General features: G+C 41.4%; 1 protein-coding gene across 8 annotated transcripts in view; it reads left to right on the forward strand.

The window, feature by feature from the left end:
• The window catches only part of TBCK (TBC1 domain containing kinase), a 181428-nt gene that overhangs the window by 52653 nt on the left and 114381 nt on the right, over window positions 1-14394 (forward strand). For all 8 annotated transcript variants that reach the window (XR_016440822.1, XM_090036751.1, XM_090036745.1 and 5 more), the window contains 7 exons: window positions 255-354; window positions 2205-2254; window positions 2804-2933; window positions 5221-5319; window positions 12650-12712; window positions 13548-13674; window positions 14329-14379. Coding sequence is in view for 7 of the 8 variants with exons in the window: in XM_090036751.1 (XP_089892877.1) it covers window positions 255-354; window positions 2205-2254; window positions 2804-2933; window positions 5221-5319; window positions 12650-12712; window positions 13548-13674; window positions 14329-14379 (620 nt within the window). In the remaining variant the exon portion in view is untranslated. The remainder of the gene's footprint in view (window positions 1-254; window positions 355-2204; window positions 2255-2803; window positions 2934-5220; window positions 5320-12649; window positions 12713-13547; window positions 13675-14328; window positions 14380-14394) is intronic.

A 14394-nucleotide genomic window follows, 5' to 3' on the forward strand; every position in this document is an offset into this window, starting at 1 on the left:
TTGGATAAGAAGCTATAGATTGTACACATTAAAAAACCTGATGTGGCTATTTCATTTGGAACTTTTTCAGCATTTCAATGTATTACACATCCCCTTGGTAGCTGGCTTTGTAGTCAGGAGACAATATAGTATAATTTCAGCATTTGTTTTGTCTTAAAAAGAAAATACCAATTGAATTGACATAAAACTTTGTTCTTTTGATCCAAATAGTTTCTTTTAAAATAACCAGGATTTGGGTTTTCCTCTCTTCAAAGCTTTTTGTTGGAGGATGGTGAGAGTTTTGGACAAGGACGAGATAGAAGTTCCCTTCTTGATGACACAACTGTGACACTGTCACTGAACCAACTGAGAAATGTAAGAAAAAGCCGTTGCTAAGTGCTTGTGCTCCAGCTGTAGTAACTATGTTTTTATATTCCCAAATAGTAGGGCTATGTTTCATTTCAGTTTCGGCCATTTTAGAGCACAGTGATTCGTTTTGGTGTTTTGGGTCACTGTTCCATCTTGGTCCAACCAAATCTGTTTCAGAGTTTTAATGCTGTTTTGGCACTGATTTGGAGATTTGGATCAGCTGGGGAGAGGCAGGCACAGACAGATGGCTGCAAGTTCTCCCGCAGTTCCTTCAGTTGTGCCTGCCTCTGCCCTGGTGGCAGGGGACATGGGAGAAGCCCCCATGACTCCTCTGCCCAGCCCCATCCCCCGCCTGGCCCCAGCCTCCTGGCACTTTAAAAGGAGGGCTGTGGGGCTGAGCCAGACTGTTCAGGGGTGGAGGGGGCGCCTCCAAAACATTTCAGAAATGTTTCGGAGCCTTTCCTTTCATTTTGGATTTGGCGTTTCAGGTGCTGAAACAGACTGAAACACCTCTGAAATGAAACAGCTGTCAAAATTTTGCACAGCCCTACAAAATAGCAAAAATAAAATCAGTGTTGTTCTTTCAAAACTCCTTTGGACACTGATTCCAACTCCGAGAAGACTCAGACACACAGATTCTGATTTTTACTTATTTAATGGAAGTAAGTTTACACAGACAAAATATATCAACTTCTTTGTGTGAAATGAAATTTGTATTTAGTTTTGTTTTGATGTAACAGCTGTTTTATTGAGAATAAGTTTAACATTCAGTGCTAATTTAATTATAGAAATAGAACGTTCTATCTTTTTGGTTCAGGCAATGTTTCTTTAACAAGTCCACCTTTCTCTCTGTAGAAAGTTCCTGAATATCCAAATAAAAGATTGACCCACTTTTAATGTCTTGCAACAAATTTTCCTATTGTTTCTTACAAGTCTTGAGATGGAATTTCTGACAGCTAAGCAATCTAGTCTAAAGCTATGTCAAAAATCTCCCCAAGCTCAGTAATTGTTCTTTTTCATATTGTTAGAAAACCACATTGAATTAAGCATAACTAACACAGGCTACTATCCTTACAAACGAGAAAGCTCTGAGTCTTTCCAATTTCCTAGTCCAATTTACGCAGTTAGTTTGCGGGGGGTGGGACATTTAACCACACTTCAGGGAATCCTTCAAACACTCCTTGTGGCAAAGAGCACAGTGATGGTAGTCAAAAAAGGATCAGTGCTGAATGAACTGAGAGTCTGATCTGCTCCATCAGTCCCCAGAAGAGATGGTACTCTACCTCTAGGTTAGGGATTGTACTGCAAAAGAGAACACTGTTGGGAAGATGGAATTAAACTTTAATCACGCTGCACTGAAGATGTCCATACACTCCAGGAATTAAGTGGTGTTTTGCCTGCCTGTCTTCTTCACAGGGACTGTTTATATAACTGACTTGTTCTCAGATGTCTTTATGAAAAGTGAAGTAACTAACATAGCTTGTCTTGATTAGAAAAGCAGAACCAAATTCTTTCACTTTGGTTTGCAGCTATATGAATCAAAAGTCTTTGTAGGAAAAGTAGGGGGTGTCTAGATAAGGTAGGAATAATTTTTAGAATTGATTAAATTTGTAGAGAGAGATTCCATTCACTCTAGTAGAATATAAAATATTAAATGTTTATGCATCATTGCTGCCATCTAAGGGTAGATCTTCCTTCTTTTGTCCCTTATCACAATTAACTTAATATCTAGTCAAACACCAGTCAAGATTTTAAAAATTGCTTTTTGTATTTCTTTGTATATTTTCCATTAAAATACCAAGGAATGGTCTCACATGAAATAACGTTTTTTTTAATTATTTTTCCAAACTCTACAGAGGCTAAAAGATGTGGGTGGGGAAGCATTTTATCCACTGCTTGAAGATGAGTAAGTATATGTAATCAAATTTTATTAGTTATTTTTGATTAACTATTATAGTTGCACAGTGCATATTCGGATCAAGATTTTCCAAAATTAGAAATATAATGCTAATACCCTGCATCCTTATTTAGGCTTCTGATGTGGGTGAATGCTTCTCAGTGCTTTTTGAAAATAGGTGCACTTAAAGGTGGTTAAATTTACAAGTTTAACTTTAGTTAAGTATTTTGAAAATCTGTGGTCCTCACAGTACAGCACTGAATACAGTGTTACTGTTCCATTCATGGAAACATCTTTCCTAATCGTCTTCCAGCATAAAGACAAGTCAGGTTCTTTTATTGACATCTTTTATTGGGCTAACTGTATAATTGGGAAGAAGCATTACACATGTTTTCAAGCATTTTTACCAACAGCCCTTGTTTCTTGCATATTTCCTAGAGTATCATGGCTGCAACACTCCACCCCAGCTTCCAACATAACAGCATTTCCAGGCTGTACTTCTTTAAAATTAAGGCTGTTTAGTCGCTCTTTACTCCTGTTTTTCCCATTCTTTTCCAGCCAGTCAAATTTACCTCATTCAAATAGTAATAATGAGCTGTCTGCAGCTGCCAATCTTCCTCTGATCATCCGAGAGAGGGACACGGAGTACCAGCTAAACAGAATCATCCTTTTTGACAGGTTACTGAAGGTATGAAATCTTAATCATGCTGGAGTAGTTTTGGTTTCCATTAATTGAATAGATAAGTGGATTTAGTCTATTATCCCAGACTCTGAAATACATGGCAGTCTTGAAAGGCTTCTGTGTGCTCCAGAGACTAGATACTGTCCACATCCTCAATTAAAGGTGTGATGGAAACGGGCCACAGTTACTGCACATAACTGTTTGTGTGTCTCCTTACACAGTTGTATGTAATCATTTGACTGAGTCACCCTAAATATCTACAAACCTCTTTCTTTTGACAGTGCCATCACAGTACTGATAAATAGTACCTGACATCAAGAAAAGCTGATGGTTCCCCAGACAGACCCAGTGAACCAGACCCAGGGCTGACAGTGAGTTGATTGTCAGTCCCAGCATTACACTGTCCTATCAAGCACCTCTCAGATGATCAGGGATCCCAGCTGGGGGAGTACACCATGCCCTTCCCCAGCTGGGAGCCCAGATAAACAGATCAGAGCTCCCAGTCACAGGAAGGCACCATATGCGGTCTGCCTGGGAACCCTAGTGAGATGATCAGACCTCCCAGCTGGGGGTATGCAGGGACCTAAGCTTTGCTACCTGCTGGCTCATGGAGAGTCGAGGATAGGATCTTAGGTGAGATCCTACAATCTCGCCTCCTGCTGCACATGTGTAGACTGTGCCCAATCTCTGGAACATCTCTGGAAGTCTGTTCACCAGGGCCCCCCTTGGAGTCACCAGGAACAATGGCCACAAGCTGAGGGAGGATAGGTTTAGGTTAGATATTAGGAGGAACTGCTTCACTGTAAGGGTGGCCAGAGCCTGGAATAGGCTTCCCAGAGAGGTGGTGCTCTCACCTTCCCTGGAGATCTTCAAGAGGAGACTGGATAGGCACCTGGCTGGGGTCTTATGACCCCTGCCACCCTCTGCTCCTTCCTGCCCATGGCAAGGGGTCGGACTAGATGATCTGTCTAGGTTCCTTCCGACTCATTGATTCTATGATATGGACATCATTGAGCACACAGACTCCCATGTGCTCTGGAGGATGGGAGAACCCCTCAGCTAATTGGAGATTGGAGAGAAGGTAGGAAGAAAAGGGAAGAGAACTGAATCAGAGATTACAGGAAAGAAACATAGGAGAAGTGGGAAGAAATGGAGAAGCCAAAACAAAGAAGAGTAAGAATTGGAGTTTACTCAAATGGATGCTACACCTCTCATTTCTAACAGCTATATGCTGAACCTGACTACAGAAACAAATCTGAGTGGTGTAGAAATAAACAGTCTGGTGACGCTTCTTGTATTGCACTTTCCAAGTTGTGAGACTTTTCTTGCTGTCAGGCATTATATATTAGTACTGTGGTTGCATTGTCCGAAAAACAGGTTTATGTATATTTAGGGCAAGGCATTTTGGATTTTCTCAGCCAAATGATTTCACAAGAGATGGCTGCGTAAAGAGGCACACAGTAGACTAGTCTTATTTGGTTTCTCATACATAATGAACCAAGATATTTTAAAAAATAATTGATTGGTTATACCATTAAAGCGAATACTCGATGAAGATGAAATTATAAACTATGCAAACACAAAACTTACTTTTAAATCTTTCAAATATAAAGAAACATGATGAAAAGTCTTCTGCTTCCAATACATGGGTGTTGGTCTGGAGTAGGAAAGGCAGGCTAGGGCCTGGCACACATTAATTTAAAGGCATAATAGGATCTAATCCCTGATGCTAACAGTTTTGCCTCTTGCAAATGTACTTGCCAGTGTAAGGGGAGCCCAGGATCATGATCCCATGCTCTTCTTCTTACACCAGCAATTTGGTAGATGAGTGTCATGATGGAGTTGGCAATTAGCTGATTGTCAGCTTGAACCCTACATTGCACTAGGGTCTTTAATCAGCCCTGTGTGGTCTGGGGCTGACGATCAGCTGATTGTTGCCCTCAGGACTGCACTAGGGCCCATCTGAGACCCAGCTATGGTGATGAGGGCAACAGCCAGCTTATTGTCAGCCCCATGTCTGTTTCAGTGGGACTCTCTGGGCAGACAATGAGCTGATTGTTCGTCCCAGCCCAGATAGCCCCAGATTTGAGACCCAGGGCTGTCCAAGCTGGGGCCAACCATCAGCTGATTGTCAAAACCCTAAGCTGCCACATAAATGTAACATCTAGAAAGGGTCCAAGGTTAAGCATCTTTCATCTAGAAGGGCAGCTCTTCTATGTGTGTGTTTAGTGGCACAGAAGCTTTTATGAAAAGAAGGCTTTTCTTTGCTTTTAAGAAAGCGATGTTTTTGCAGGCCTATCCATACAAAAAAAATCAAATCTGGAAAGAAGCCAGGGTTGACATTCCTCCACTTCTGAGAGGCTTAACCTGGGCTGCCCTCCTGGGGGTTGAGGTAAGAAGTATAAATAGAATTCACACTAACTAAAAATATTTGGGGAGAGGGGTGATGGGAGATGGTTGATAATTGGATAAGTACAGTTTGCACTATTTAGTACAATACAATACTGTATTTTTCTTTTGTACAACATGCGCTGGAATAAAATTTGAAAGGTAGAGTGAAGAGAGATTTTTCAAGATTTATAAATTCAGAGAACAGGGACAGAACCTAACCATCAGCTGACTTGCCCTCCCTTTCCTTCTTAACTAAAAGCTGAAACTCTAACTGCTGTTGAAAATTGGTTTCCATGGGTGGATGATGTATGATTTTGAAAAGAGCTAAAGAGTCTCCAGGGCTGTGAAATAGGAGAAAAAAGACCAGAAACAGCAAGCAGTCTATACAGTTGTCCTAAAAAAGTTAGCTTATTTAATGGAACATCAAGACCACTAGACAGGAGAGACCAATTTTTAATGCCCATGAAACAAAAAACAATGAGCCTTTAAGTCAGTTTTCTCCTTGGCTAGCTGAATAGTAATGCCACTGCTGCTGCACTGTGGAACAGGAATCAAAGCAGGGTATTTCTGTTCCAGGCAGAAAATCAGTTTCCCTGCTTAAGATATGCACCTTAGTTTATGGGACCAAATTTTGGGGGAAAAAGTGTGTATGGTTTGTGGGTAAATGAGGTAATAATATAGGAACATAAACAAATGTGATTTGGGAACCTTTTATCTCACTTCGTGGGGGTTTTATGTTTCTTTTAGGCCAATGAATTTTAACATTGTCTACATTTTATTTTATTTTATTTTTACTTGATTTAATGCCAAAAAGTGCACTTAGATATATATAAGAATGTATGGACAACCACTATTTAAAAAAAAAAAAAAGTCCAATTCTTAAAACTCCAGTCAACAAGGGCTAAGAACAATATCTTTTTTGTCTTGCCATTAACCATCCTTCCCTTCCTAAAAGTTTTGGCTGAATGGATGGGTTGCAGGCTTAGAAGTATAATTTATTAGAAGTCATCTTGAACCCATGGGTAGGAAGGGAGAATGCAAAGTTGGGAGGCCCTCACAGATGATATTGCCAGTAGTCCTGTGCCTCCCTGCCACCTGCTGGGCAGCACCTGCCCCTACCCCTGCCCCCTCCCTCACTGTGGGGGCCACTGGCTCCCCTTCCCTCCCCTTCCACCACACCAGACATACCACCTGATGGCAGCTGTATCGGATATCAGATTGGTATTGACCAATATGCCTTCTTAAATATTGGCTATCGGTATCGGCCCTCAAAATCGTTGCCAAAAACTATTTATTAAACATACAGATCGTTTGAAAGAATATTTATGATGATTTGAACCCAAAATATTATTTAACTAGAACTATGAACAAAATTTAAACTTTTTTTTTTTTTTTAGAGTTTCAAAATGTGAATGAACAATTTGCTAAGTCTGCAGTTCACACAGTTTTCAAACTAACAATTACTTCCAAAAACATTTTCTTACTGTTTTAACTAAATATGGCTTTGTTCACAAAGCAGCAGTGATGTATGGTGGTACACACAAGCAAATTGCTTACAATCTTTGCATCGTTTCTGGGTTTTTCTGGGTTTTGCACAACATCCATGCCTGCTTGCAGAAGGTTCTGCTGGGGTGCATTGTGGCAATTTTTAAGTTAGGGCAGTCATACCAGATTTGACGGACTTAGACAGATTACGTGTATCCATCACTCTTCGTTTTATTTGTCCATCAACCAACTGTTCTCCAAGCTCCTGCAAAAAAAGAAAAAAAAAAAGGGCCGTCTCCTTAAGTGTGATCTTTGCTTTCAGTTTGCATTCTGGCCTAGCCAATTGATGAGGCTGGCAGTGGCAACCATGTCCAGCATATTGAAAACAATGTCATTGGCCACCTGTTGATTTTCCATCTGCAGGTGGTCATACAGACTAAGTGGTCAAGGTTATCCATCCCACCCTTGTTTTTACTGTAGTCATGTATGATGTCTGGCTTTCTTTGCTCTCCACCCACTGACAGGTACATGCTTGCCAAAAGCAGTTTAACTTTGGACTTGTTTGGAACATAGGAAACTAGGGTGAGTTATGCATCAAAAGCAAAAATGGATGAAAAAGTTTCTCTTCTTCCATTTGCTTGCATTTTGTTTGGGATATCAGCCTTGTTTTTCCAAATCGCATCCACATAGGTTAAGTCCTGCTGTAGCAGTCTTTCTGCTAGCTCAGTACTTGTGAAGAAACTGTCACCCACAATATTTCTTCCTGTCTTGTACCAGGGATGAGCCAGCTTTTCAACAACCTGGGTACCAAGATTACCTTTGCATGGAGTTTCTGGTTGCTTGCCCAGGTAGATGTCTCCAGACAGGTGGAATGATGTTGCATCACAAGCCATTTGGGAGGCTTGGTGGGCATATACTGTCTGAAGGGACAGTGACCCCTGATTGCAATGAGCTGCTCATCACCCATCAGGTGTATTCCTGAATATACCATTCCTGGTATATTCCTGAATATACCATTTCCTGAGCTGCTTCACAAATTGTATCCAAATATCTCTGAAGGCAGCAAGCTTGTCCACAGCTTTCCTTTCCTCACGTGTCAGTTTTTTATCAAATCTCAGGTAGTTGGTGATTTAACAGAATCATTTTTAACTCATGGAGGCACAGAAGCAAGGACGCCTGGTGCATTGCTTCCACAACTCCTCCAGTGCCTCATGACCACTGTGGTATAGACCACTCAGCAGTAGAAACCCAATGTAGGCTTTCCACTGTTTCATCCAGCTTTTTCCACTCCTTTCTTTTTTCAGGATGGCTATCATTCCACTCCCTGAATCGTCTTTCTGTCTCTGTTTCTCTTATGAAAACAGTCAGGATATTTTGTAAGAGAAACAGGTGGAACATTTCTACCGCTGTCTTTATTACTCTCTCTTGTTTGGCCCAGCACTTTCATGGACTATGTCCTTGGCTGTTCTCTGATGAGGCATTAGCTGTGGACTTTTTTCTCCACACTCGGCCATTCCTTTCTCTAAAGGTGTCATCATCTGCAAAGTTTTCTGGGGGTGGTGGCAATGGTTCTGCTCCACGTCCTGCTGTAGCTCTCCTCGGTCTTCCATGGTGGCCCCGGGGTGGTCCTCTTCCCTTTCCCACTGGAAGTGTCGGCATCACTTTGCTTGTGGCACCAAGTCCTCCTCATCTGAGCTGGATGAAGCTTCCACAGACTCATGGTCTTCTTGCTCTAAACAATCTCCCATGTCTGGAACAAAGTCAGCGTCCTCACTGCCTTAGGATAAGATTTCATCAGTGGATGTGTCACTTTCATCCCCAGTAACCTGTGCAAGACAGGCTTCAGCAGTGAATATGCACTGCCTTCTCATCCTGGACTGCAGGAAAAAAAAAGAAAAAAATTGATTACTGCTGAATGCATATACATAACAAAGACAAGCCTGCCCACCTGTGCTGTCACAGAAGCAATTCTGCCCTGCCCTACGGCAGCACAGGTAGCACCCTCTGCTCCTGGGCACAGAGACCAGCATCCACCCTTTGCAAGCAAGCCAAATGTGGGTGGATGCTGCTTGGAAGCCACACATGCAGGGACTTATTGAGAGCAAGTAAAAGGGGCATGGAGGGTGTTATGCCCTTACCATTGAAGAGGACTCCATAGTGTATGCTGTATTGCAGTATGATGTTGTTCTGTTTCTTCTCTGCTGTCCCTTTGCTCCTTGTCCTCCCTTCCAACAAAGGCAGGGTAAACTAGCTTGTATGCTATAAAAGATGCAGGTGAGGCGGAGTTTTGCCATGAGAAAAGAGAGCAGAGGTGGACTTGGATGTGACAAAGGGTTTTGGGTTTTTTAATAAAGGGCAGGGTGTTTTGATGACCTTGCAGCCTGCAAACAAAGTGGTTAGCAAAAGAGATTACCACATCTGCAAAAGCAGTGTGGAAGATCGCCATCTATTAGTTACTGTGGACATCAATGAGGTGTGACTGAATGCTGACCTTTCAGATGCATCCATCCAAAGTGGCCAAACAGGTCTAGGCCTATCATTTTTATACAGAAATTGCATTGGGGTAACAAGTTACCCCAGTGTGTTAACATGGGCTTAGGGTAAGTTGTTATCCCATATGGAAAACACATTTACACCTGGGACAACATGTTACCCTGGGCAGTTTTTCATCCACAGAGGGCAAACCACTCATGTAAGCTGGCTGTTCTTTGGGGATATTGTGCACTGTGGTGCCACTGACAATATCTTAAAAAGAAAAAAAATTTAAATTAATTAACTTCAAGATACGGCACAAAATGTGTGTCTGAGGTAAGAAATTACCCCATGAGAACGTATGAAGGTTAAACCCAAAAGCTCGCTAAGAAGAATTTTTTTCAACTATTTGAGTTGGTCTAATAAAAAATATCAGATTTACTCAAAGAAACTTGTCTACCAAAAACAACAGATATTTAAATTGTTTTCATAGTTGGTAGGATCAGAGCAGATCATCGAGTCCAACCGCCTGCCATGGGCAGGAAAGAGTACTGGGCTCAAACGACCCCAGCAAGGTGTTCATCCAGCCTTCTCTTAAACACCCCCAGGGTACGAGCTAACACCACTTCTCTTGGAAGTTGGTTCCAGATCCTAGCCACCCTGACAGCGAAGTAGCGCGTCCTGATATTTAGCCTAAATCTACCCTCTGCCAGCTTGTGACTGTTATTTCTAGTCACTCCTGGTAGTGCTCGGGGGAACAGGGACTTCCCCAATGCCTGCTGGTCCCCTCTGACTAGTTTGTAAATAGCCACTAGATCCCCCCTCAGCCTTCTCTTGTGGAGGCTGAACAGGTTCAGGTCCCATAGCCTCTCCTCACAGGGCCTGCCCTGCTGCCCCCTGATCATGTGGGTGGCCTTCCTCTGGACCCTCTCCATGTTGTCCACATCCCTCTTGAAGTGCGGCACCCAGAACTAGACGCAGTACTCCAACTGCGGCCTGAACATTGCTGCATAGAGGGGGAGGATCACCTCCTTGGACCTGCTCGAGATGCATCTGTGGATGCATGACAAAGTACGGTTGGCCTTCCTGACTTAATCCCCACACAGTCGGCCCATGTTCGTTTTGGCATCAATAATGACTCCAAGATCTTTTTCTGCCTCTGCACTGACGAGAAGGCAGTTCCCCAGCCTGTAGGTCTGCTGCTTGTTCTCCCCCCAGGTGCAGTACTTTGCACTTGTCAGTATTGAAACCCATCCTGTTCTCATCCAGCCACCCCTGTAAACTGTCTAGGTCCGACTGCAGCCTATTCCTCCCTTCTAGTGTGCCCACTTTCCTCCACATCTTAGTGTCGTCTGCAGATTTGAACAGGGTGCTTTTTACCCTTTTGTTCAAGTCACTGATGAAGATGTTGAACAGTGCGGGCCTGAGGACCAAGCCCTGGGGGACTCCACTGCCCACATTCCTCCAGGTCAAATAAGACCTGTGCACTTCCACTCCCTGGGTGTGGCCCTCCAGCCAATTAGTGACCCATTTTGACAGTTTTATTTAACTAAAACAACAAGCTTATGTATGTTGGAAATTTACTTTGACTCTGCACACAAACTTGCAAAAAGGCAATATGGCTGATGGGTAGGTAATCAGGTCTGTTGTCTCTTATCTCTATATACCGCTGTTAACAAGGATGTTATCTCTGGAGACAGAAATCCAGTTTGAGGACCAAAATTAATCATCACAGATGCTTAATGGGATCTTCTAGACTGAGCATAAAGTACCATTAGGTAGAGTGGTTGTGTTTAATCTTTAGTAATCTGTAGGGGAGCCTGTGGAAACCCCATAAGATTGGGCCCCTAATATAATCCATGGCCTGTTGTTACCTATTTATAAATCTTTTCTAAAAAGGTTACGTGCATCTGTAGTCTTAAATAGTATATCATTAGAAGTAATAACCCCTGTTCCATGATGATGTCTTTGAGCTTTAACATATCTTGCATTAAAACTATCTTTATATAGATTTAATTTTTTTTAAAAAGCATCTTAACAAAAAAGCCAAATTAATACAACTAAACAAAAAAACCCTGATTTTTAAAAAAAAATTTTCAGTCATTTATTTTTACCCACCCTGAACAGAGTGCTGTGGAGGCTGGTACAATGCAGAAACACCTTGCGGTAGTACAAATGAATGTTACCAAGGCTTAATTGATTTGGGAATGCCTGTCCTTGAGCCCATCTTTCTCTGGAGAGTGAAGGACTGGGATGCTGGGGGTCAGAGAGACTCCCTATTGCATTGCAAGTAACTATCCACACATTGCCTGTGGTGTTATGGTTTGAAACAAGAACCTTATTGTAGCAGATTCACCTTTTTGCATGTATCCAAGCACTTAGTGTAGTTATGTAAGGCTCATTGTCAGTTGGTGCAGACAACCAGTTACAAATGTAGCATGATCAGGGCAAGAAGAGTACATCAGTGGTTAGACTACTATCCTGGGATACAAGAGACTGATTCCTTTCACTTGCTTGAAGCAAGTTACTTGGAGTGTGTCTACACTGTGGCAACAGCAACATGTCCTGGGTTGGTCCTGCCTGATTATGCTGCACCTCTCATTCCTGAGTCACTGTGCCCAACCTGGAAATACCCCAGTGAAGATAGTAAGGGTTGTCCCCAGCAACTGTTCTCAAGACCTCAGGCTTCAGCATGCTTGCAAACAGTATTTGTCGTGACTTGGCGCATCTTCACCAGTCTGTCCAGGCTTAGAACAGGTGGATGAGGCTTGTTCAGGGCTGGATAGATCTACTGGATAGATGCTGCTGCCCTTTTCCATAGTGGTGTCACAAGAATCAAAATACTGTTTTGTCTGAGTGTCTAGATGTCACCTGACAAGCCAGCATCTGAAGTCTGTCAGCTTCTTATTGAAGAGCATGTTGGGAGGCTATTTCTTTCCTGATAGTATATCTCAACATCATATTGGAGGCCCATGATGTGGCTATCTTAAATCTTGCAAATCAAACACTAGATCAAGAGTGTGGCCAATTTTATGAGCTGATCCCATACAGCCACCTGAGATGAAACATGCATCTTAAACACAAGAGAACTGCTACATCTCAGGCTAGTTTCATAGAAAGCAGGAGCAAATGGTTTGGAATATAACAGACAAAAGATGATAGTGCTGACACAGTCTTACAGCTGGGATTTATTGAATTATGAAGCATTTAGTGTCCATACTTTATTAACAAACTGCATTCTTCTGGCTAGCGTAACTGGAAAAAGCTGTAACTTTATACCGTAGTCGAATTTCTTTTGGTATATGTGCAGTGAAATGCATTAGTATTTAACCTGAAGTCTTTCTGTTTCTTTAAAATTATTCTTCCACTTGTAGGGTGCCATTCAAGCAAGATATGATGCTATTGATAAGGACACTCCAATTCCTACAGATCGACAAGTAAGCTTTGTGTTTATTTTCAAGTCCTGTCTCAATATAATGCAAGACATTTCCTCCACTTCAAAAATGAAGTTAACTGTTCTACTCTTTTACTGCAGTTGATGCTGCTGATCTAAATTGAACTTTGAGGGGGTTTTGTAGTTATGTAAACTAGAGTATAAGCATGTTGCAAGACCTGCAAGAAACTAGTTAACGTAACACAAATTATAATATAGCATTCATAAAATGCAACCTTGTATTCGGGTTGATTGCTTTTGAAATAAAAATAAACAGATGTTAGAACCTAGCAAAGGGATACTAAATAGAAAAAAGGAAATACTTACTCTGCAACTTGGATCTGGATGCTGTATGACAGCATCCCCAAATCCCATCAGCTTCAACAGAAGCTCAAAGGATATAGTTCTTCACAGAAATGTACAGTGCCAAATGGTGAACAGACGTTACTAGTAACATCTGCTCTTTTCATCTAGCCAAAGGAATATAATTTTTTTATTGAGCTGAGTCTGTCCTGAGAATTCTTACTTTAACATTTAAAAGAAAATGATTTTAACACCCAAGAAGATATGACTTGAAAGCTAAGCCAGAAACTGGTGCCACTAAAATTCACTTAAGAGACCAAGGCTGTCTTTCATGAATATAAAGCACAGGTAAATGGCATTTCCCCACACAGCATGTCTTTTTAAAATGAAGGAAGAAAAGGCTTGTGATTTCATGGTGGCCCAATGTAAATGTATTGGCTGCATTCCACTACTTTCCCCTACTCTCATTGTTGTGGGATTGCCATGGGACCACCCCTGTTCTGATTTCTTCCTCCTGCTTTCCTCCTGTGTTACAGATTGAAGTTGATATTCCTCGATGTCATCAGTATGATGAGTTGCTGTCATCACCAGAGGGCCATGCAAAGTTTAGACGTGTATTGAAGGCATGGGTTGTATCCCATCCTGATCTTGTGTACTGGCAAGGTAAGTTTAACTTGTAAGTAAATAGGTTGGTTGTTTACCTGGGAAGCATTCGAAGCAGAGACTTTCTAAAATGCAGTTACTTCCTAAATAGAGCAGAGGCCCTTTTGCTTGCCTTTGCTCTTCATTTCTTTTTTAATAAACTTTAAAATTGGATTTAATTATTCATTTGCAGCTGTTAGTGTAGAAATTTCAGGAGATTCCATCTGTACATTATTGAAAATGTAAGATTCTTATGCTTCCCATTCTGTTTGTAATGTAAATTCTGTCCCTTTTTCCCCACAGAAATTGATTCATTCTCTTGCATTTTCTGACTCCCATTATTTTTATTCACTTTGTTTTTAAAAGTTGTCAGTGACTAATGCTATTCAGTTCAGTGTTAACTTCAGTGACTTCTGTGCAATGTTACTATTTTGAGTATAATATGCTGGAGCATTTTTAGAAACAGGGACACAACTGAGAAAAATTAGCACAATCTCCCTATTAGTACAATTTAACAAATTTAAATTATTTATATTTATTTTTATACCATTGTTTCATGCCTATTCTCTGCAAACATAACTAACACTAATATTGTAAGTCGTGTGTTTTGTCTTATGTCATATTCAATGAGTGTTCATTTTTTTCATAGTTTCTTGGCACTTTTCCTCCCCTTAGGTCTAGATTCTCTTTGTGCACCATTCCTGTACTTGAATTTTAACAATGAAGGTGAGCATCTTTAGA

This window comes from Crocodylus siamensis, chromosome 2 (genome assembly GCF_052110815.1).
Source record: "Crocodylus siamensis isolate JL-2025a chromosome 2, ASM5211081v1, whole genome shotgun sequence".
Taxonomy (NCBI): domain Eukaryota; kingdom Metazoa; phylum Chordata; order Crocodylia; family Crocodylidae; genus Crocodylus; species Crocodylus siamensis.